At 38.6% G+C, this 25,646-nt stretch overlaps 1 protein-coding gene across 1 annotated transcript in view; it reads left to right on the top strand.

The window, feature by feature from the left end:
- The window catches only part of FOXO3 (forkhead box O3), a 163,520-nt gene that overhangs the window by 121,668 nt on the left and 16,206 nt on the right, over positions 1-25,646 (top strand). The window contains exon 2 of the mRNA XM_074310144.1: positions 13,020-14,455. Within this exon, the coding sequence (XP_074166245.1) occupies positions 13,020-14,420 (1,401 nt within the window). The 3' untranslated portion in view covers positions 14,421-14,455. The remainder of the gene's footprint in view (positions 1-13,019; positions 14,456-25,646) is intronic.

Raw genomic sequence — 25,646 nt, 5'->3', positions numbered from 1 at the left:
AGTCACTTAACCCCAAATGCCTTGTCCAAAAGAAGAAAAAAAAAAAAAAGTTTATTAAGGCAGAGGTTCTTTTATGTCTCCCTACATAAAATGAAAACCTGGCTCTGGAGATTGGATTAGACCTGTCATCCATTTCTGAGGTTTTTATTGATAGTTTTTGTTTTTATATCACCTACATTTCCTCTCCCATATCAGAGTATTAGGGTTGAGTTGAAGAGAGACTTGATGACAAATTCCTTCCTAAGGTTTGAGGTTACAGACTGTCAGATGCATTCTCAAGAGGAGCCATCTCTTATAGTAGGATAAGGGGCTAGATTTGTGATTCATTGGTATAAAAAATTCCCAGATGATGAAACTGCCTTGAGGAATACAGATCAGCTCCTTTGCAATTTACAGTCTTAAAAGGCTACCTAGAAATGTGAATTTGGGATTGTTGTGGGGGTTTTTTGTTTGCTTAAAAAAAAAAAAGTTTTTATTTTATCTTTGCCAATTACATGTAAAAAAAAACAATTTTAACTTTAATTTTTAATAATTTTTGAATTCCAAATCCCCTCTACTCCTCAAGAAAACAAGCACTTTGTTATAGATTATATATGTGCAGTCATGCAAAACATATTAGCCATGTTGCAAAAGAGAACACAGTCAAAAAAAAAAAGAGAGAGAAATAAAGTTTTAAAAATAATTTTTGATCCCATTGGATTCCATCACTTCTGTCTCTGAGTGTGGATAGTATTTTTCATAAAAGTCCTTCAGAATTACCTAGGATTATTCTATGGCTGAGAATCACTAAATCAGTTCACATTGATCATTATTAAAATGTTGCTGTGACTATATGCATCATTCTTGTGGTTCTCCTCACTCACTTTGCATAGATTCATGTAAGTCTGCCCAGGTGTTTCTGAAATCATCCTGCTCTTCATTCTTAAAGTGCAGTAACTCCACAACTTGATTAGCCACTGAGGGATATTCAGTTTCTAATTCTTTGAGGCATGAGAAAGTGAATTGTCCAGGGTCACACAGCCAGTATGGGTAATGGGATTAAATTTCAAACAGGTCAGTTCTCTGTCTACTACATTCATCTATCTCTTATTTCTTCATCATTTAATCTATAAACATTTAATACCAATATTCTATAGGCATCGTGCTAGTTCAAACAACAATTTTTCCTGATTAAAAAAAGCCTAGCATTTTGTGAAATGCTCCACACCCAAAGTCCCTCTAGTCCTGCAAAGTAGGAGTATGCAAGGAGGGAATCATCTTCCCAAGTCTCTTTTTAGGGACTTTAAAGAATTTTTTTTCTCCCTCTGGGCTTCCCCTGCAGAAGGTGTAACTTCTCATTTTTCTGAACTGGGTACACACCCTAATACCCATGTGACTCTTTATCTTCTCCTCTTCAGCAGATGCAAATATAGAATTAAGACACTTTGCAGTCTCATTTTGCATTATCAGTGACCACAAGTCCAGCAGAAAGATAGTTGAAATACTGGAGCTTGCAGATGATCACGTGCACAAATGGGGGAGGGGTGAAGGAGGAGGAGAGGCTGTGTTTGCAGGCTGGCTTCTGGAGATGTAGCCTTGAGTGCCAAAGTCACACCAGAGTCACTTGTACTGAATGTGATGATCTGCAAACAGACAAACGTGTAAGGGGGCTCAGGAATTGCCAGCTGCAACTCATTTTGCTGATCTTCCCTCTCTGTTACACCCTGCCCCCTTTAAAAAAATTGGAAATGGGGGAGCTCTTAAGAGTTAAATTACACAACTCCCTTTTTATTTTTAAAGTGAGTGGATTCCTTGTTGCTGTGGCTGAGAATGATAAATTGATACCACATGTTGCTTCTAGACAAAAAAGTCTCTGTTTTGCATTGGAAGCCCTTGCAGCTGGTGTCTGGGTTAATGGACAGGCTTCACAAGGTAAACACAGTTTGGAAGAGGCTGAAACAGACATGGAGAGGAGGAGTTCAGGAATTCTTGAATTTATAAGATGAAGAAGAATGGAGCAATCATCCAGTTGCCCCTGGCCGGTACCAGTGCCAATAAAGCACTCATTAAAAGTTTGACGTTTTTTCAACTTAAATTTCTTCAACTCCAGTTTAATGTATTCAGCAAAGGACTTTAGTAATAAATAATGTGTGTATCTGTGTGTCTGTGTGTAGATAGATAGACATAGATGGGGAGAGACAGAATCTTCAGTTTTAATATATAATGTGGATTACCAATTTTATGATTTCTCTGCCATCTATCTGAGGTGGCTGGGTTGCACAGTGGTTAGAATGCTAGATTTTTATTTATTTTTTTTAATTAATAGGAAGAGAGTTGAAATTCTACTTTAAGCATTTACTGGCTGTGCAGTCCTGGATAAGTCAATTAGCCTCTTGTCAGCTCATTTTTTTTTTCTCTACCTATCTATAAAATGTAGATAATAATAACACTTACTCTCACAGGTTTGTTGTGAGGATGCAATGAAATAATTCATATAAAGTACTTTGCAACCTAATAATGTGAGTCATTATCTTTTCATCAAGGGCTAAGTTTCTTTGGATCATAGATTCATAGTTGTCAGGTTCAATATTTCCCACCCCCACTCTCCAAATGACTGTTGAAGAATAGTCTGGGAAAGGAGGTTCAGTGGTTTGCACAGGTGGTTAGAACCAAGATTTAAACCTAATTTCTTTGAAAATAAATCCGATGCCCTTTCTCTGTCACTTTAGATATTTCTAGACCATCTGCCTTTACTTATGGATTGATTTGGAACACAGAATCAATAACCTATGTTGTAGGTAGAAAATTATTTTCAGTATGTCATAGAAAATAATGATCAGATTCTGTTAAGTAAGGTCATTTTTATGCTAATTCCTTCTAGAAGTGCTGAGCTAGGGAAACTCTTGCTTGTGGTTTACATAATGTAGACTCTGTGAATTGGAACTGTTAATTCCTTAATTCCACTGCCCTCTTGACAGAGCACAGTGCTAGGTGAGCTTATGCTATTATTGCTCTCAAGTGGAATCGGCCAGGACATAGATTTACCACTTCTTTTACTAATTAATCCTAGTGAGTTCTGGGCTGCTGTAGAATTTGCTTCCAATTGAGTTCATTCAAAAATAATATTAAAACTAAAGCATCAAAAAAGGTCGCAAGAATACATATCTTTGGACATAGTATTACTCAGTTGAATCACATAGTCAGCATTTATATAGCATGATTATTATAGATGAGATCTCATTTGGTACTCATGACAACTGTGAGATATGGAGTGCTAGTTATTCCCATTTTATTGATGAGGAAATAGAGACAGAAAAAGGTTAAGTGGCTAGCCCACACAGCTAGTGAGTCTAAATGTCTAAGGTAAAATTTGAATTCAGGACTACCATTTTGGGGCAGGGGAATTAGATGGTCTTTCCCCAAATATGTAAAGATAGTACATTTGTGATCCTGTGCCTTTCCTAGAAGGTTTCTTTCTATTGGGTTACTTATCAGAACCTGCTACCTAATGTTCCAGGGTAAGCTTCTCCAGATTTAGCCAGGCTAGTCCTTAGGCAACAGACAAAAAATAATATCCTGTTATTATATAAGTATTTATACGTATATTGGATTTAACATATATTTTAACATGTTTAGCATATATTGAATTACTTCCCATCTAGGGGAGGGGATGGAAGGAAGGAGGGGAAAATTTGGAACACAAGGTTTTACAAGGGTCAGTGTTGAAAAATTATCCATGCATATATTTTGAAAATGAAAATAGCTTTAATTAAAAAAGAAAGAAAGAAAATAATATCCTGGAAGGAGTTCTGTGTTTTGAATCAAAAGACTTCTACTAGCCAGCACAGGTCCTGGACTAGTTAATGGGAATGCAAAGACCATAAATGAAACATCAGTCCTGGATCTGCCATGTGTATCTTATGTGAACTTAATGAATCATTTCATCTCTCTAAGCTAAAGTTTTCTCATTCGTAAAAGGGGGGGAAGGGATTAGATGAAATGAAAGATTGGTTTCCCTCAAGTTTAGGCTCAAGCAGCCCCTTCTACATAAGACCTTTCTTCCAATTTATAATTCCTCACCCTAAAAAAAATTATCTTGTATTTTTTTTGCATATATGACTATATAAACATGCACGTAAACATACACATACATGGAGAGACAGAGAAAACACAGCTAAATGCTAAGTCTGAAGTCAGAAACACTCATTTTCCTGAGGTCAAATGCAGCCTCAGATACTTATTAGCGATGTGATCCTGGGCAAGTCACTTAACCCAATTGCTTTGGTTTCCTTATTTGTAAAATGAGTTGGAAATGGAAATGGCAACCTTTCCAGTATCTCTCCAGTATGGAGACATAAAAAGTCAGACATGTAAGACTCTAATATGGAGACATAAAGAGTCATGTCTGACTGAAAAACAACTGAACAACAAATAGGTGTTTGTGTATACACACACGTAAACATGTGTGTATATTGTTTCCCCTCCAATAAAATGTAAGCTTATTGAGGGCAAGAACTATTTTTTTTTTCGGTTTAGTGTTATATATGTGTGTGTATATATGTATGTATCACAAAGAAAATGACCTGACATATAATAGGTATAGAATAAATGTTTGTTGAGTGATTAGAAAAGGGCAAATGTCCCAATTTTTGAAAGAAGAAAAATATAATCTTTACATTTATCTTGACTTCTATTCCTAACAAAATTCTAGAATACATTATTAAAGAGATCAGTGGTGAACATTTAGAAAGGAAAGCAGTGATCTGGAAAAACCAACATGATTTCATCCAAAGCAAGTCATGCCAGTCTAACTTCATTACCTTTTTGACAGGGTAATTAGCCTGATAGGTCAGAGGAATGCTAAAGACTGTATGATTAGGTTTCAGCAAAGCCTTTGACAAGGTCTCTCATGCTCTCCTTGTAGACTAAATGGAACTGTACGGATTAGATGATAATAGAAAGGGAATTAGATCCAAAGAAGAGTTGCAAATGATTTGATGTCATTTTAGCTCTGATGGGATGCTTCAGAGATCCGTGCTTGACTCTGTGTTATTCAAAAGCTTTATCCGTTATCATAGATGTAGTATCATAAAGATAATGCTTATCAAATTTGAAGATAATGCAAAGCTACAAAGTATCACACAGGGAAAACAGAAGTAGGATCCAGAAAGGCGTTAACTAAACAGTCTAAGTTATATCACCTATATTTCTAATTTGCATAATAGATACTTAATAAATGCTTATTCCTTCCCCCCCCCCCATGTTCCCTCCACCCCTCCAGCAGTTATTTTTTATACTAAAATTTACTTAAAAAGAAAAATATTCACCAAAATTAACATGCTGTAAAAGTCTGATGTGAAGTGAAAGAAAGTATTTTCTCTTTGGGACCAAGCTGGGTCATTTTATTTTTACAGTATTTATTTTTGATCACTTTGTGGCTGCTGTTCTTTCCAGTTTTGTTATTGAAAATGTTCTTGGTTCTACCTTCTTTACTTTGCATCAGTTCATATAAATCTTTCTGTGCTTCTCTGTATTCATCATTATCCATATTTCTTAAAGCATAGTATTATTCTACTATGCTCATGTCTCAAAACTTGTTTAGCCATTTCCCAATGGAAAGAGGCATCTTTGTTTCCAATCTTTGCTGTTGTAAGTATTTTGGCACATGTTAGGGGACATGTTACTGATCTCCCTGGGGTATATATTTGTAAGTGGAATATCTAGGTCAAAGGATAGGGATTTTTAAAAAGATTCTTTCTTTCTTTCTTTCTTTCTTTCTTTCTTTTCTTTCTTTTCTTTCTTTCTTTCTTTCTTTCTTTCTTTCTTTCTTTCTTTCTTTCTTTCTTTCTTTCTTTCTTTCTTTCTTTCTTTCTTTCTTTCTTTCTTTCTTTTCTTTCTTTTCTTTCTTTTCTTTCCTTTCTTTCTTTGTTTCTTTCTTTCTTTCTTTCTTTCTTTCTTTCTTTCTTTCTTTCTTTCTTTCTTTCTTTCTTTCTTTCTTTCTTTCTTTCTTTCTTTCTTTCTTTTCTTTCTTTCTTTTTTTGCTGAGTCAATTGGGGTTAAGTGACTTGCCCAGGGTCACACAGCTAGGAAGTATTAAGTGTCTGAGCTAGGTGGCACAGTGGATAGAGCACCAGCCCTGAATTCAGGAGGACCCGAGTTCAAATCTGGTCTCAGACACTTAACATTTCCTGGCTGTGTGACCCTGGGCAAGTCACTTAACCCCAGCCTCAGGGGAAGAAAAAAAAAAGAAGAATCAGAGAATATAATAGGACCAATTCAAAGTATCCCCAATAGAACACTAGAATACTTTTCCATAAGCCCACTAATATTAATTATTCCTATCTTTTTGTCATCTTAGCCATTTTGCTAGGTGTGAAAACTTAAGAGTTGTTTTACTTTATATTTATCATCTTCCAAGATGAAATTCAATGCAAATAACTTTAAAGTTTTACCTTGGGTTTAAACAGTCAATTTCATTGGTAGAAGGTATGTGATATTTAGCTAGATAGGGGGAGATGGGACTGGTAGACCTGAAGTTGACCAAAAAAAAAAAAATCCAGTAGCATCTTAAAAGAGAGTGTTCAGAAGGAAGTCATTAATTCCATTTTTCTCTACCCAGGTGAGAACATGTGTGCAATAAAGCACTCCATTCTGTGTACCACATTTTGCAAAGAATGAAGACAAGTTGGAGTGTTTCCAAGATAAAATAACCAAGGTTGTGAGGAAGATACAGAATGATCAGAAAAAAAGAACTGGGGATATTTAGCTTAGAAAAGAAAAAAATTAAGGAGGGAGTAGAGAAATTGGTAACAGTGCCTTCAAAAGACAATTAAGAATCCATGAATGATGGTGGGTTTCTTTTCACTGAGGTTTTTCAGAACCAAAATGGATGACCATTTTGGGACCATATTGACCATTTTATTTATTTTTTATTTCAATTAAAGCTTTTTATTTTCAAAACATATACTTGAATAATTTTTCTTTTTTTCTTTTTTCCCCTGAGGCTGGGGTTAAGTGACTTGCCCAGGGTCACACAGCTAGGAAGTGTTAAGTGTCTGAGACCAGATTTGAACTCAGGTTCTCCTGAATTCAAGGCTGGTGCTCTATCCACTGCGCCACCTAGCTGCCCCCTCTTTTTCTTTTTTTAATGCATAATTTTTCAATATTGATTGAGAGAATTTTATAGAGGGTATTGTTGGTCAGCTACAGGTCCAACTAGATATCATCTGAAGTCTCTTCCAGATCTGAGGTTCTATGGATTCTAAGCTTTATAATAACAATAGTAACAATGACTAATATTTACAGAGCACTTTAATAGCAGAATTATGGAATTCTGCTATTCTTATTTTCCCCATTTTACAGATGAGCAAATTGATACAGAGAGAGAGGTTAATTAAGTGGCTTGCCTAAGTCCCACAGCTAGTAAATTTCTGAAACAGGATTTAAACTCGGGGAACAAGAGCATGAGAACTGCACAAAGAATGCCAGCACACATCACAGCTGCATTTTAAAAAATAATAGTAGAAGATGAGGTCGATTTTAAACCAATCAGGAATCCAGCTGTAGATGTTTTACAAATATCCCATCATGAAGACCGTGAGCTGTGTCAATGGAAGGTCTGTGTTATCTGGAAAGCTATTCATATGTGGGTGTGTAGGGATGGGATAGAGGTAGAGTATGTTTGTCTATGTGTGTCTGTGTTTTACTAATGTTACTGGAAAAACCTGTCTGTGTCTTATTAGGTAATTTAATGAGATGCCTGAGGGAATGTATTCTGTCACTAATAACCTCCAAAATGAGTCTTGCAGACTTAGGACCTGGAAATAAGTCACCTATTTAATAAATTAGATTTTATTTCAGAATCCAAGGAAAAAATCAAGATTGCTAAGTACAATCAATCATGAACTCTCTCTTTAAATGATTATAATTGTCACTGTTGTAGGGTAAGACTATCTTAGAACATTCATGTGACATAGTAGAAGGAAGGTTAAAAACCAGATACTTATCTATTCAAAGTATGTCTTGTAAAAGACAATCTCTCTTTTTTTAAAAAATTATGTTATATTTTATTTCCTCTCAGGTATATGTAAAAACAGTTTTTAACATTTTATTTTTTAAACTTTGAATTCTAAATTTTCTCCCTTCCTCCCTCCCCATGCCCCATTGAGAAGGCAAACAATTAGATCTAGGTTATACATGTGTAGTCATGCAAAACATTTCCATATTAGTCATGTTGTGAAAGAAAACAGACTAAAAAAAATCTTAAGCAAAATAAAGTTTAAAAAGTATGCTTCAATCTGTATTCAGTTACCACCAGTTCTTTCTTTGGGGATGGGATAGCATTTTTTTATCACAAGTGTTTTAGAAGGGGTCATTGTAGTGTTCAGAATAGCACAGCTGATCTCTGACAATACTGCTGTTACTTTTCATTTCACTTTGTATCAGTTCATAAAGTCTTTCCAAGTTTTTCTGAGAGTATCCTGTTCATTGTTTCTTATTCCATCACAATCAGATAGCACAATTTGTTCAGCCATTCCCCAATTGATGGGTATCTCCAAAATTTGCAATTCTTTGCCACCAATAAAGAGCGCTATAAATATTTTTGTACATATAGGCCCTTTTCTTTTTTGCTTTTATGTCTTTTGGGATGCAGACCCAGTAGAAACACTGTTAGATCAAAGGGTATGCATGTTTTATAGCCCTTTGGGCATAGCTCCAAATTGCTCTACAGAATGGTTGTATTATTTTACAATTCTACCAACAGTGCATTAATGTCTCATTTTCTCCACATCCCCTCCACCAGTTTTTTTTTTCTTTTCTGTCCTATTAATCAATTAGTGCTTCACAGTTGTTTTAATTTGCATTTTTCAATCAATAGTGAAATAAAGCATTTTTTCAATATAACTATGATGGCTTTGAATACTTCACCTGAAAACTGTTCATATATTTTGATAATTTATCGGTTGGGGAATGGCTCTTTTACAAATTTGACTCTGTTCTTTACATGAGGCCTTTATCAGAGAACTTGCTTTAATTTTTAAATTCTTTCTCCTGTATCTATTTTCCAAGTCAGTTGTTATTCTATCCAGGTATTTCACATTTTTTCATTCTTTTGGTTTTGTTTTATTGTTTTTTTTTCTCATAAAGTTATTTGCTCAATTTGAATTTCTTCAGTGAGCTTTTTACTTTTCCATTTGACCAATTCTACTTTTTTAATTGTAGTGAATTTTTCAGTGAATTTTTATGTATTACCAGTGAAATTTTATAATAACTTTTTCTCATTTGGCCAATTCTGCTTTTCTAGATATGCTTCTTCTCATTGGATTTTTGTACTTCTTTTACTATTTGACATACTCTATTTTTTAAAATGTTATTTTCTTCTGTTGACCTGTTATTCATGATTATCTTGCATCACTCTCATTTCTCTTTCCAGTTTTTTCCTCTGCCTCTCTTACTTGATTTTCAAAATCCTTTTTGAGCTCTTCCATGGCCTAAAACGAATTTATATTTATCTTGGAGTTTTATCTCCTTTTATGTGTTTTGATCTTCTTCCTTGTTGCTGTAATAGCTTTTTCCAGGCAGGATTTTTTTTTTCTGTTGTTTGTTCATTTTCCTAGCTTATTTCTTCATTTTTAACTCTTTATTAAAGTAGGCCTGTGTTTTCAGGTTGGGTGGCACTGTGTTCCAAGCTTCAGAATTATTGTGCAGTTGTTTTCAGAGATACTTCTGGGAACCTGTACGTTTTCAATTCCTCCAAAGTGTGATGAAAAGAAAAGTGTGTTTACTATTCTCCTGGCCTGGTCTGTGGTCTATGAGGGACCACAAGCACTCTTTTCTGCCCTGTTACTATGGAAAGATTCCTTTCTCCACAGTGGCTGCAAGTTCTGGTGTGCAAGTGCTCCTCCTCGCCCAGGGATGCAATCTGTCCTGCCCCAGTGATAGAAAAGAAACCCTTGTAATCTCCTTCTGATCAGTCCCTTGTCTGTGGGCTGAGAGCTCTGGAAATAACTGGTTTGCTGATTCTGGTTCTGGAATCCTTTTGTGGATTGTGCTGCTCCAGGAATTGTCTTATAACATTATTTAAGGGGTTTGGGGGAGAGCTTAAGTGAATTGCTGCCTTCTTAGCTCTGCCCCTGATTTTTTTTTTTTAAAGAACAACTAATTTCTCCTTCAGCACTCAATAATATCAACTCATTATTCATTTTGTAAAAAATGAAATTAGATGGCATAAAGCATGATTTACTTCTAGTTATTCTTGAAAACTTATGTCCAGGAAGTAAGCTATTAAGAAGCAAATGAAAAGGCTTCATTTCTAGACAGAAATGTTCTTACAATGTACCATACCCCCTCTGGATAGTGACTTAGATGAAAAAGTACTTCTTTTATTATATCTCCGGATGCAAACCAAAAGGATTGTTCTATTGATAAGTATATTCACTTATATATGCCAGTGAGAGGATAGGCTTGTGTGTTTTGTGGTGGTGTTATTGTTGTTGTTTTTATTAACGTAGGGAATTTCCAGCGAGAAAACTTCCTGGACACTCTATAGTTTACAGTTTTGGAGAATTTCATGGGACACCAAAATGGACTTACTTGCCCAGAAGTGCACATTATGTGCCAAAATTGTTCCAGTTGTATTTCAGTACCAAAATACTGGACTGGTTTGCCATTTTCTCCTCCAGATCATTTTACAGATGAGAAAATTGAGGCAAATAGGATTAAGAAACTTGCCTAGAGTCACACAGCTAGTGTCTGAAGTCAGATTTTAACTCGGTAAGGTGAGTCAGCCTGACTCCAGAAATGGCTCTCTATATGTTGTACCACCTAATTGCCCATAGGCAGGGTGCCAAGGGCAGGTCTTAAACCCTTCCTCCTTACAGCTGCCTCTCATAAACAAGTGCATGTAATATAAAACCTTATTAACATTGGGAAATTCAAGGGAAATCTTGAAGTTCAGCAAAATATTTGCAGCACCCTCCCCTGTTTCATAGTTGGATTTAACAAAACTGGAAAGTACATTCTTTCCTTCCCTACTACATTCCCTCCTCTCCCTTGCAAAAAAAAAAAAAAAGAAAGAAAGAAAGAAAGAAAGAAAAAGAAAAAAAAAAGTGGAGGGGAGTCCTTTTAGTATTGCATTTAGTGCTCATAAAATGGAAAAAAGACATCCAGTACTTCCTCAGTGAAGGGTCTGTTGGAGAACATGGCTGAATGTCTCTTAGGATAAGAAGGATGAGTTGCATGGATGAAAAAATGCCCATATTAAAGACTTCAGAGAGCCTTAAAGGAAAACAAACCTGACTATTTCCTATGGGCTGACATTTGATTTCCCAAAAGAGTATCTTGTTGGTTTGTAGGTGTCATTTTGAACTCTTGTCTTATACATCAAATGGTAGCTCCAGTCCCATTAAATGTGAAAGAGATGGATGATACTGAAAATTTCTACAGTGTTTTAATGTTGTGAAAAAGGTGGCTTATGTTTGGTTAGTGACCTAATGCCTACTTTGGTCTGTTGGACCTAGAAAATATTCTTAGCCCATATTGTCTCTTGATAAGATTCAAGTATTTTGATTTTAATTATAAACAAGACTGTTTTTGAACTTTGTCTCCTAGGTTTTTGATTGTTCCTCATTTCTTTGATAGGAATGATTTTTGGTTTATTTGTTTTTGGTTTTTGGGGTTTTTTGTTTGTTGGTTGGTTGGCTAGGGTTTTTTTGTTTTGTTTTGTTTTTACATTTTAAAGAAATATAATTTCTCAAACCATTAGCAAAGAAATATTCTTTTAAGAACTGCAAAAATAAAAGGCAGTAGAATATAATCTCCCAAAGAAACTTAGTTTCATTGTTCAGCCATCCATCACAAGTGTCGCCTATATTCTTATCTCAAACACTTCTTTATGGCAGTTGTATAAATGCCAAAAGTACTAGCTCTGTGACTGTTAGTTGTGTTGCCCCCTCAGCACTGCAGTCCTGTCTTCCATGGGAGCACATGCTTTAAATGTTTGGAGTTGTTTGCTTATAGTAAAATCCTGTTGACTCTCTGTTTTTTAAAGACATTCTGGTGGAACACATGGATTTGTATCATCTACATAAATACAGTTGGTGATTGCCAATTTTCTAAAACTCGGATAACTTTTAAATTTGTTCTTTTAATATAGAGCGCCAAGAGAGCTATTTCATCTTTAAGTTGGATTAATTTAGCTGGCCTCGAAGACCTGATGAGGAAAATGCCAGCCTTTCTCTCCCTCTTTCTCTCATAGGCTACCTGTGAAGCATTTTTTGCAAATTAGGCCCTGTCCATGCTGGATCCATTCAATGAGCTCAATAATAGCAAAAATGATAACCCCTTGAATTCATTTTGAGCTTTACTTCTGAAGAGGCAAAAGACCTTTACATACATTATCCTGCATTATCCTTACATCATCACTGCCAGGGAGGGATGGGGCAGGTATTATAATGGCTATAATGAAGATGGAGAAACTGGATTTCAGGCTGATTAAATGACTTGCCCATGGTCACGGGAGGTTAGTCAGTGAGGGAGCTGGATCTCGAATCTAGGTCATTCTTGTCAGGTGTACTTATCTACCAGATGGAGTGGATTATTTCATGGCAGATGCTATGATTTGTAATTTTTGTGGTATAGTGATGAATAGGAGGAAGATGGAATAGGCTGGGGGGTGGGGGCAAAATTCATCCTTCTACCTCCCACCTTTTAGTCCTGGAGCAAATCTTTCCTTCCCTCTTACATGTTGGGGGTAATGTCACAGGTGGAGATGGGGCCTGTCTTTGATAGGAGAGAATATAGGGCATGGAATCACAGGCTAGCAGGGCTGTCTTCCCAATCCTAAGAGCTAGAAATAAAGGATGCATATTTACATTAGAAAACAAAGCACAGAAAGGGAAAAATTATCTCACTAACGTTTATTTTGTTCCAATATGCTTAAAAACAATTAGACTTTAAATAGATTGGGGGGCTTTGGGGAGGGGAGGCGGGTAGAACAAATTTTTTTCTAAAATTTGTGGATTTTTTTCTCCTTTTTACAGAACTCCATCCGTCACAACTTGTCCCTACACAGTCGATTCAAAAGGGTTCAAAATGAAGGGACCGGGAAAAGTTCCTGGTGGATGATCAATCCAGATGGGGGCAAAAGCGGAAAGGCGCCCCGGCGAAGGGCTGTCTCCATGGACAACAGCAACAAGTACACCAAGAGCAGGGGGCGAGCGGCTAAGAAAAAGGCTTCTCTGCAGGCCTCCCAGGAGGCCACGGAAGACAGTCCCTCGCAGGCCACCAAGTGGCCCGGCAGCCCCACGTCCCGGAGCAGTGACGAGCTGGACGCTTGGACGGACTTCCGCTCGCGCACCAACTCCAACGCCAGCACCATCAGCGGGCGCCTGTCGCCGATCCTGGCGACCGCCGAGCTGGACGACGTCCAGGATGACGACCCGCCACTCTCCCCCATGCTGTACAGCAGCTCGTCAAGCATGTCCCCTTCGGTCAGCAAGCCATGCACCGTGGAGCTTCCGCGGCTGACGGACATGGCGGGCACCATGAACCTAAACGACGGGCTGACGGACAACCTCATGGACGACCTGCTGGACAACATAGCGCTCCCGGCCTCGCAGCCGTCGCCGTCCTCGGGACTCATGCAGAGGAGCTCCAGCTTCCCGTACACCGCCAAGGGCTCAGGGCTGGGCTCCCCCTCCAGCGGCCTGAACAACGCCGTGTTCGGCCCCTCTTCTCTCAACTCCCTGCGCCAGTCCCCCATGCAGACCATTCAGGAGAACAAGCCCGCCACCTTCTCGTCCATGTCGCACTACGGCAACCAGTCGCTGCAGGACCTGCTGACGTCGGACTCGCTGAGCCACAGCGACGTCATGATGACGCAGTCGGACCCGCTGATGTCGCAGGCCAGCAGCGCCGTGTCCGCCCAGAGCTCGCGGCGGAGCGTCATGCTGCGCAGCGACCCGATGATGTCCTTCGCCGCCCCGTCCGGCCAGGGAAGCCTGGTCGGCCCGAACCTCCTCCACCAGCAGCACCAATCCCAGAATCCTCTCGGGGGCAGCCGTGCCTTGTCCAGCGCCGTCAGCGGCCTGGGCCTGAGCGAGACCAGCAGCCTGGGGTCAGCCAAGCACCAGCAGCAGTCGCCCGCCAGCCAGTCTATGCAAACCCTCTCCGACTCCCTCTCAGGGTCCTCCTTGTACTCCACTAGCGTGAGCCTCCCGGTCATGGGCCACGAAAAGTTCCCCAGCGACCTGGACCTGGACATTTTTAACGGCAGCTTGGAGTGCGACATGGAGTCCATCATCCGCAGCGAACTCATGGACGCCGATGGGCTGGACTTTAACTTTGACTCCCTCATCTCCGCTCAGAACGTTGTCAGTCTGAATGTGGGGAACTTCACTGGTGCTAAGCAGGCCTCATCTCAGAGTTGGGTGCCAGGCTGAAGGACCCTGGAGGAAAGGGGGAATGGGCAAAGCAGGTCAGTGCCCCGCCGCCAGGGGAAGGGGAGTCTGCGGCTGTTTCCCACCGCTCCGTCCCTGTAACACAGTAGTGAGGGAGGGTCGGGGATTTCAGTGGTAATTAGTGCCTTCCAGCTGAGGGTAGCGCTAACGGGGGTCTGCACATAGGAAGCTGCTGCTGTTCTCAGAGGCTGCCATCCCCCTGGCGCTCCTGCCTCCTCCAAGGCAGAGGTGGGTGGCTGACTAGCTTTGGGGGCTCACCTGCCCCATAGTCCATATTAAAGACCTTCTGCTGTCAGTGACAGAGCTACCGCCCTTCCCCCTCCCTCTGCCCTCTCTGACTTGCTCAGTGAATGAGGTCTGTACCACCCCTGTCCGACCTGGTCTCGTCAGGCTGTTGTTAGTAAATGTGCTTTCCAGGGATTCTAGATTTAGGAGTAAAACACTTTCTTGCAGTTCTAACTTTGTAAAGCCCATCCCAGAAGCGAGTCCTAATGCGTTATTTTTCCATCTTAGCTGTGTTCTTTTTTTTAAAGACTCACTCTAATATCAGTTTTTAGAAGCTAACCCCTTGGTAGACCTTGGTAAATAGGAATTGTCATTATTCTCTTCTTCTTCCTCCTTAGAGAGCAAATAATCTGTCCATCGGCAATAGTCAGCAAGTGTTTACTATGTCACTAAGGGATAAAAAGACAAAAGAAAATATTTTCTGCCCTTAAGAGCTGAAGTTCTTGTGTATGTGTATTGTGTGTGAGAGACAGAAACTAGTCTCAAGACTTTGTGCCGGAGCAATTCCATGTAGAAGTCAAACAAAGGAAGACTTTTCACCAAATGCCACGGGAATCGCCAGACTTTGAAAGTTTGGCCAACTTCTGCTCCCGGGGAAAGGTACAAACTGAAAAGGAGAAACATGATTATAAGCTCAGAGATAATAGTGTCCATTTGGAAAGGAATTCACAGATTACCTAAGGATTGATCTAGAGCTGCAAGGCCAGTCAGTCAATAAACACTGATTAAATGTCTATTGTGTACCAATAAGTGTGCTTGACCTCAGAGGACCCCAATCCACCCCTCTTTCCCCCTCTTTTTCTTTTAAATAGATAAGGAAACTGAGATCAAGGCTATGAGTTCAAATCTTTATTTGCTCAAAGTTATACACAGTAAGGGAAGGCAGAGTCAGAATTTGAATCCAGGTCCTCATCCATTCCACTCTACTACTCTCTCTGAAAAGTAAAAGCCTTAAAAGCTTACCCTTATTTGACCCACCCTGCTGATGTGGTTTAAGGATGCAGACACCAAAAGTTGGGGTTCAGTCATGTGAAGAATTCACAATGGCCATTCTCTGGCAAAGGGTAGATTTATTTAGGGGGACAGACAAAATGAAGGAATACAATAGACACAGGGAGTGGCAAATATGAAAGTGTCTAAGAGCATAAAAAAGGGGTTTTCTTGAAAGGGACTTATCACCCTAAAATTAGTTAGCTATAAGGAGGAGAAGTGGGGCTGAGAAGCACAGTGGAGTTAGGGGAGATTCATGGGGAAGGAGAAAGATCCCCAAAGAGCCAGTGGGCTGACCTAAAGGAGGGCAGCAGCCCAGGGATGGCCCATAAATAGATTTTATAGGGAAATTTTAACCTCAGGGACTTGGATTTCTGACAGGACATGGCAAGATGAGACTGCTGGAGACCTCTACAGAGGATGGGTTCCAGAGGTTGGACATAATTTGGATTTCAGACTGGATGATCTCCCCAGAGGGTGGAACCATGGAGCTAAAGTGATCTCTATCAGAGCCTTCTCCCTATCTGCCTCAGGGATCAAATCTTGAGTTTCTCTGTCTAAAACACCATTCAGGACTTTATTACTGCTGTAGGCAATCTAGGTGCCAGAGTGGCTAGAAGGCTGGGACTGGAGTTAGGAAGACAGGAGTTTAATCTCCAGGTATATGACCTGAAGAAATCATTTTACCCTATTGCTTTCGGTTTCCTCTTCTATAAAATGACCTGGAGAAAGAAATGGCCAAAAAAACCTGAAAACTACTAAACAACAAAACCAGCAACAAGCTATATACAGAGATTTGAGGGTTTCTTGGAGACAGAGGATGGCTGGTTATGTCTGGAAATATCAGGAGTATGATAATTCCCAAACTTCTCAGCTTTCCCAGGCACGGGCAAGACCCTAATGTAATTCAGACATCTGTTTTCAGTGATTTAATAGCCTTTGTGATGGTAAGGAGGCTGTAATGGAAGCTACTAATTAGGGTGACAGCCCTTCCTTCCCTGCCAGCCTCTTAATGCCTGGAGCCCACATCAGCTTGATGGGACATTGACTTAGAAGTTTACCTATTTAGTTCTGGAAGACTAAATTAAATACTTTGCCCTCTGTTAGATGACATACGACAAATGTGTCAGAAATTGAAAAGTTTAGTCTTTGGCTAGGAAGGCTTCTCTTGAGTCTGTTTAAAAGAATAATCATGGAGAACAAATATGCAAGAAAATGTATTGATTTTCTTGACCAATGTTTCCAGCTGTTAGGAATCTTGAAAATCACCCAATCTTCGTTTTTCAGATGAGAAACCTAATTAGTTGACCAAGGTCATCCACTCAGCCCATCTGAGTCACCTTTCTAGTCAAATAGTTGATTTATTTGGTTTTTTAATTTGGTCTGGTCGAAAAATAGGAACTTGCATATAAACAAAAAACTTCTTAGCGGAAGAAAACATTTCTCTATTGTTTTAAATTTTGTGGCCTACAAAATGTCATGGTGACAAGCAGCTAAATGAGTTTGGAAATAAAATTCCTTTTTTTTTCCATGATAAATACTACATCTTGGGGAGGTGATACAAACTGGTTGCTCTATAAGTTTCATCTCTCCCCCGACCCACCGCTCCCACTCTTATTTCATCCCCCCTATTCCTGGGAAAGAAAAACAGCAAAGATTCAAACGTTATTTATTTGACTTGTAGAATGTTCCTTTGGTAAAAAAAAAGAATTTACTCTTAAAATTTCAAAATAAGAGGAAAGATCCATTGCCTCTTGTCTAATATCCATTATTTAGACTATCTAGGAAATTACAAGGGTAGAATAGCCCTGAAAGGATTCTTATTGTTGGGCACATTTTAAATAATCAATAAATACCCCTTCTTGATTGATTTTCTCCAACCACCTGTTTAGGGAAGCTATCAGAAATCAAAAGAAATATGGCCTAAGTATTAGAACCTATTTTTTCCTTTATAAAAAACTTCTCCAGAACAAACATGTCCTTGTAAGCCCTGTGCCTACAACTATGCTTGCAGAGTTGTGCATGTTTCATCAAATTGCTCCTCTGTGAGTATTGGGGTGCAATGGAAAATGAAAAAAAATGCAAAGGGGTACAAGTATTGGAGGACCTAGGTTTGATCCAGATCCTGCTACTTACTACTTAACCTTCCTAGGCCTCAATTCACTCATCTGTAAAATGAAGGTGTTAGATTATATGACATGCAGTGAGGTGGCAAATCAGGGGGAGTTCTACATTTGGAATCAATAACCCTAAGTTCAAATCCTGCCTCATGATTTACCTCATTAACTGTGTGACACTGAACAAGTCACCATTCTCATTTTCCTCATCTACTGGACTCAGTAGACTCCTAAGTCATTTCTAGTTTTAAATGCATGATGTCTTCCCAAGAGAGTTGCTTCCTTTACATGATTACCCTGCCTCTCATTTAGTGTTTTCATTTTGTCTCTCTTCCATCTTCTCTCTCTCTCTCTCTCTCTCTCTCTCTCTCTCTCTCTCTCTCTCTCTCTGTCTCTCTCTCTCTCTCTGTCTCTCTCTCTCTCTCTCTCTCTCTCTCTCTCTCTCTCTCTCTCTCTCTCTCTCTCTCTCTCTCTGTCTCTTTCTCTCTCTGATAGTTCCCCATAAAACATTCATTTCCCCACTATAATAAACTCAGCAACTGTCGACTTCACCTTCCTTGGAACCATGTTTATTTGTGCATGTAACTTGACTACATTAAGTTTTTAAATTGTTAATGGATTTATAAATTTTATTTTTGTTTTTGAATATATTCTTCCTCGCTTTCCCAATCCAGTGAGCCATCTTTTGTAACAAAGAATTAAAAGGAGACAGAGAGGAACAAAAAGCTATTTAGAAAAACTAATCAACACATTAACCAATTTTGACAGTAAATATATTGTGTCTCACCTCTACTAAGAAGGGAGGGAGATTCATTATCATGGCCAAACTTTGTGGTTATTGTAAATACAGTTTTTCTGTATTTTTCTACTGTGCCTTGGGTAGATAGGTCCAACTATGACTGGCCCTGACTTTTGAAATAGATTGTATCCCATTACCTTTACTTAGAAATGGATATTTACTTTGTAGGAACAGCCTTATATATGTGTATGGGCTTTCACAAGTCCATTTAACTACTAATGACCTTGAAATATATCCCCTAAAGTCTTCTTTTAGTACCTTTTTTTTTTTTCTATCAATCAGTCAATCAATAAACTATGAGCTAGATGCTTTTAGCCCTAACAATACAAAAAGAGACAAAAGATAGTTCTGCCCTTAAGTGATTCATGATCTAATGGTGGAGATCACAGCAAAGAAGTTTCAAATAAGCAGCATATGGGATAAACAAGGAAATAATAGAGGGAATACATTAAATGAAGAAGGTTAGGAAAGGTTTCCTGTAGGATGGGGGTGACCTTGTTCTTTCAAAGGTTCTGGTTTAACTTCTACCAATATAGAACTCCAGATACAGGCCCATCGATGGAAGTAAGCATCTTAGAGAACCCAATGTGGCAAAATTCAGAAAGGCTCATTACACTATTAACTACTCGGTAATTTATTTGGTCACAACTGCTCCTTAAACTATCATTGTATCTTAGATTTAGACCTGGAAAAGATCTTAGAAAACCATCTAATTAATCCTCTTATTTTCCAGATGAGGGAATGGAAGCCTAGAAAAATTAAACTGTGTGCCCAAGTTCTCATAGCTAAAAAGCAGACTTGAACTTGGGTTCTTGATTCTAAAATTAGCACATTTTGCCCTGTATAATACCATCTGTCTTAGGATATTATGAGGCAGCTTCATTTTGCAGGACTGACATATATAAAGTCACTCATCCTTTGACATTTAAAGGCCTGAAAAAAGTGCCATATTAGGAGTCCCATAAAATCTTCCTCTGGTTCTACCCTTTGGGTGAGTATTTCTGTTAACACAGAGTCCAAACTCCAGCTGCTTAGAAAATAGGTCCTATTGTCACAAAGGTAGCAGAAATACAAAATGTGATAAGGGGGCTTGAGGGAATATGAGGTCATCTTTTCTTTTTCCCCAAATTAGCCTTCTTGCCTCCATTTCCATATCCACCATCTGCTTCTTTCTGCCAGAGTTTCTCCGCTTCACTGATCCACCGTGGGACAGAACAGTCTCTTGTTTTCTTATTCTTGGAAGAGTTCATAGATTTAGAGCTGGAAGATATACCTAAGAAGTCATGTTGTCACCTTCCTTATTTTCCAAATGAGGAAACCATGAGCCAGGCAGGTTAAATGGGTCACTTAACCCTAGAGCACCAAGCTCAGTCCCCTCCTGAACTGACACTAGAATGTGGAATCAGACAATTAGGTTTGCAGGTAGAAAGAATGGAAATGGAGCTCAGAAATGCTTGGGGCTTGTGAGAACACACACACACACTTCACTTTAAGGTTTACAAGGAACTTTCCTCATCATAACCCATGAAGTAGAAAGTACCATTCCTATTTTTAAAAATAAGGAAATTAAGACATCCCATAGTAAAGTGAGGTCCATAGTCATACCAAAAGCATTGGGGAAGGCAGTCTGATTCAGTAGGGAATTTTTGTGATTCGTTCAGCCGAGTCATGTTGAACTCTTTGTAACTATATTTGAGATTTCCTTAACAAAGATACTAGAATGGTTTTGCCATTTCCTTCTCCACGTCATTTTACAGGTGAGGAAACTGAGACAAACAGGGTTAAGCTTGTCTGCCCAGTGCTCTAACCATTGCAAGACTTACCTATAATATTCCATATTTTATAAATTTAAAAACATGACGGGATAGCTAGTTGATAGCTATGAGCACCAGTCCTGGAGTCAGGTGGACCTGAATTCAAATCGAGATCTGAGACACTTAATACTTCCTAGCTGTGTGACTATGGGCAAGTCACTTAACCCAACTGCCTCAGCAAAAAAAAAAAAATCCAAAAAATGTTTTTTAAACATTATGAAAAGAGCTCCGCAAGCCTCACCAGATTGTCAAAGGGTCCAGAACCAAGAAGAGGTTCCAAAAACCTGACAGAAGTGTTTTCAGGTTTGTAAAATACTTCAAGCAGTTAATCACTATGCATGTATTTATTAACTGCTTTTATCCTCCAGGCACTCTGGCAAGGGTGAAGTTGCAGAGACAAAAATGAAACTCCAGATACTTAGCATATCTTCCATTATTTTTACAAACATTATTTCACTTGATCCTCACAACACCCCTGTAAGGCATATTATTATACATTATATTTATGTACATATATATTATAGTTATTATATATATATATACATATATATATATTTATTATATATTATGTTTGACCAGAGAGTTAAAAAAAAAAAAAACGAAACTCAATGTGGCTAAATGATTTGTCCTGAATTACATCAATTTATTATTGATAAATAATGTCTGAAATAATGTCTTATTATTGATAAGTAGTGTCTGAAGCAGAATTTGAATCTAGATCCTCAGATCCAGTTAGTTTTCTATTATACCACACATGCCTCTCATTTGAAACCTGGCTTTTTGTTCCATGTCTTCCACTAAGGGAGATTCCCCAGTTAAGCATCCTAGCAAAGGAGCAGTAGTTTTACAATTTGCAGGTTATTAATTTTGGATTTCTATCCTGCCTGCTTCCCAAAAGTTGCTGCTTTGACCTGCTCCGGTAACTATTTTCTCCTTGTTTAGTGCTGGTCTTGGGCTTTAGGACTAGCGTACACCAGATCAGTGTTGCTTTTTCTCCAGGGGATTATTTACATTCGAAGAAGGGGTGATTTGACTTCTGGCTATAGTGGAGTCTCTCCAAGGGGACTTCACCTGCTTGTGGTCCCACAGATCATCCAGCCTCTGCTTTGAATAAATTTTGCTAGAGAAAGATGCTTTTCCCCCACATTCACCACAGGCTTTTCAGAGGTCCAAAGGCTGACCTTTTGTCATTCAGAAAGGGAAGAGTTGTCTGGATCTTTCTCATTGCTGGCAGAAAAAAGTTGACACAGCTTTAGGAGAGAGTTCCTAGGGAGAGAGCTGACATTCCAAGTCAGGGACATTCTTTTCTCCAAGGCTCCCACATCCGGCTACTGCTGTTCCTAGCCTCTGATGCTCATGGCATCCCATGCATCTGTCAGTGAAGGGGCTACTACTCTCAGATAACCTTGGACCTGGCTGCTGAATGAGAGGATTATAAATAGCTCCTTAGGCTTCAGATTATTGCTGTTAAAACTAGCTTCCCAGAAGGGGGATAAGGACGGCCTGTGTTGGTAAGAGCGGCTCTTGTAAAGAATAAATGACTGAAGGTAGAGGATGGACAGAAAAACAAAATTACTGCATAATTGTTACTTCCTGGATTTGGACATGGAATGAGAATTCTCTCATAAATGCCTTTTTGGAAGTTTTCTCAATTGCAAATCAAAAAAATTATCTTTAGTAATAATTTTTTAAAGCTTTTTATTTTCAAAACATATGCACAGATAATTTTTCAACATTGCCCCTTGCATTGCCTGCATTTTTTCATGGACTATTTCAAATCCAGATATTCCTAAACAGTTGATGGGTTCTTGGCAGAACACCTCTATCCCTCATCTCCCTCATTATTAGGACATGGAAATGTTTCATGCTTACCTATGTGATGCACTTTCAGACCAATTCTGCTTTCACTGGGAATGAGAGAGTAGTTGTCATGGTGCAGCCTGACATTGCCAACTCAGCAAGCCTGATAGCCCCAAGGGCTCGGGGACATGCCCGGGGGAGATTGCCTCACTATGCTCACCAGAGAATTATAATCATTATCACAAGATCAGAGCTCACTGTTGTAAGAGGCCTTAGAGAGCCTGTAGTTCAACATCCCTCATCCTGTGGAGAAGGAGAGAGCTGAAGTGGTTCACCAAATGTCACACAGCTGATAAATTGCTCCCTTCTCCACCCTTGAACCCCATCTTCTCAACTTTAATGCTCTGTCCACTATACCACCACAGAACTGAGCTTCAGACTTTGCCCTGTGATTCCTAACTTTTCTGGAGTTCAAAGAAGCCCATTGTTAACTTGCTATCATTCTTTCCTCCCTTAAAGGACTGTATGATATATATTTAGTTTTTTAAAATGTAAGAGCAAAAATTAATTTTGCTTTGCAAATCTATCCCCTCCATCCCACCTTTTGAAACAATTGTCAACATACTAAATATGATTAGAGGTGGAAATCTTTAGAGTTTATTTTTTAATTTTTAAAATTTATCTTATTTTTAACTTCGTTAATAAAGCAAGCATTTCTGTGACATAGTATAATAAAAAAGGTGATTGTACATGAAACTGTAAATCTGTTGCGTACAACTTGCTATTAGAATTTCAAATCCTCACCCTCAGTTTCTACCCTGAACTTTTGTTTCATCCCTTCTAGGGCTTGAAATGCTCTAGAGTGCCAAGAAGAAACACATATTTCTCCTTCAGGAGTTCCCATCCTAAACTGACGGAAGATGGGTTTGGAAGATAGTATGCATCTCCATAAAGAACATATTGCCTTTAAAGTTTAATAAGACCATTGTTTCAATGGTCTTAGTATAGCTAGGGCACCTAGGTTGCTCGCTAGGGCACCTAGGTTGCTCTCTAGAGCTCTGAAGTCTGGAGCATCTGAGTTCAAAAATAGCCTCAGGCATTTGCTGTGTTGACCCTCACTAAATCACTTAACTCTGATTACCTCCCTTCATCCCCCCCCCTCCAAAAAAAAAAAAGTACAGCTAAATTAAATGAGTTTTCTTAAGGAAGATATAGGAAATGTGAAGAACAACCAGCCATATACCTGGATAGAATCTAGTATCTAATAATCTAGAATCCTTTGGGGTTTCTTTAATAATAAAATTATAAAAATTATCTGATTTTGAGTGGGATGAGATTTGGTGAAGCATTTCAAAAGTAGTAATTCCAGACTACCTTTAATATGGCTATGAAGGATACCAGCTTTGCTGGAGACAGACAGGTGTGCATTGGTCAAAAAGAAATGAGGGATGTGTCACCCTGAGCAAGTCACTTAACCCCAATTGCCTCAGGGGAAATAAAAGAGGAATGAGGGAGTAAACAGGTGTTCAGGACCTAAATTGTTTCATTAGGATCTTTAAAACAGTGCTTGATAAAGAACCCTACATCTTAATTATGTCTGTTGAGTGCACATTAATAGTCCAGGCATCCTAATCACTCCTGCTTACATCCTAGAAGCTTAATGAGGGCAAGGACTATTTTTTTCCCTTGTATCTCTACTGCCTAGAATTGTACACTGTAGGCACTTAATAAATGTTTGTTGAATTGAATGCATATTAGAAACTCTCATTAATTTCAGGATATTGTAAGGAGATATTAATAAGGATATTAAAAGAGAATCCTAGTCCTGTACCTCTTACATCATACCTATCACCCCAGAATCTCATCAACTCCCTCTAAAGAAAGAAGGGGAAACTAGATTTTTCATTTTCCTGTTGCTAAGACTTCATATTAGGCATCATTCTTGTATTTCTCTAGAAAGGTAAAAACCTACCCTGCCTTCTATAGTAGATCCTTTGATTCATTTCCTCCAATTTGGGGTTTGGGGTTTTTTCCTGTAAAAATAAAATCAGGCAGAGAAATTTTTATACTTCCTTCCCCCCAGCAATAGAAAGTCCCTCAAAGCTGATTATATATTCCAGATGTTAAGCTTTTCCCACAGCTTCTTGTTTTTAATTGACTGGTATATTGGGAAAAGTCCAAGACTTGGAAGAAAATTCCTGCTTTTGGATCCCTCTAATACTAGTTGGGTTAATATTTGCATTATTTACCTTTATGAAGTTGTTATGTGAGAGCAGTGCTTTATGAACCTTAAAGTACCCTAGAAGCATAGAAGTACCCTCTTCACCATTGGAATTAAAACGTAGAAATTGCTTTTGCTTAGTAAAAAATTCCAAAGAGTAATACTCTGCATCTAAAAAATAAAACTTAAGTTCTAGTCTTGACAGGATGGACGTTCCTTACAAGTAGGGTCATTCTTTGAGCCTAATACAATATCTGTTACATAGTAGTAGTTTAGTAAATATTCATTGGTCTTTTTTGTTGTAATGATAGACATCTGGAATATAAAATAGCAGCACACATATGTAATTCTAGATACTTGTATGAAAATGTAATGATGGGTACAGTTTGACTCCTTGGAGAAATTAAGGATGTACAGGAAAAGATTAGTGGATGAAATTTGAGAATTTTAAGGGGAGGATTTTCAATTTCATTTAAACCTCCTTTTTCATACATTATCACTGCAAATAAGAATCACAAATGGTTAATTGTATTTTCAAATGATTAAACAGATACAATTTTAATTTAATTTAAACAGACACAAACTGATTTAAGAATATTAGGATAATCAATCAATGATTATTGGCTAATAAACAAGGCAGTATATCTGTAATTATGGATGATAGCAGTCTAAGCAGGATAAAATACTTCTTCATCTCTTTTTTTGACATCTTGGTCAGCAGGTTCACCTCTTATGGTCATTGAGAATTCAGTTCCAGTAGGGCTCCTGCCTGGGGATGGTTCCAGCTAGTCTACTACTGCCAATCCACTCACTGCTGGTAATGCTGCTAAACTATTTATTTGGTATTTCAAATGCTGGGACATGGATTTTTATCACAACTTGAAATCTGTATTCCAGTTGAAGCCAGTGACAGAGAAAGATTCTTTTCCTTATTATCATGAATGTAGCCTCCACTGGCCCTTCTCATCTCCATTCATCCTTTCCCATCTCTTTTCTCCCTTCCTTGTCATCCATTGCCCTTGGATTCAGTGGAGGAGGGAAGGTCTCTGTAGTCATGTCACCAGTTGTTTTTTGGTTACATCCTCAGAGTTTATTCTCAGTGCTGGCCCTTGGCGTGCTACTAAGTAATTAAGGCCAGGATTCCTTTCAGAACCACTTTTGGTGTGGCTTGGGAAAATTAAT

This window comes from Sminthopsis crassicaudata, chromosome 4, assembly GCF_048593235.1.
Source record: "Sminthopsis crassicaudata isolate SCR6 chromosome 4, ASM4859323v1, whole genome shotgun sequence".
Lineage (NCBI taxonomy): Eukaryota > Metazoa > Chordata > Mammalia > Dasyuromorphia > Dasyuridae > Sminthopsis > Sminthopsis crassicaudata.
This window is presented reverse-complemented; position numbering and strand designations above follow the sequence as displayed.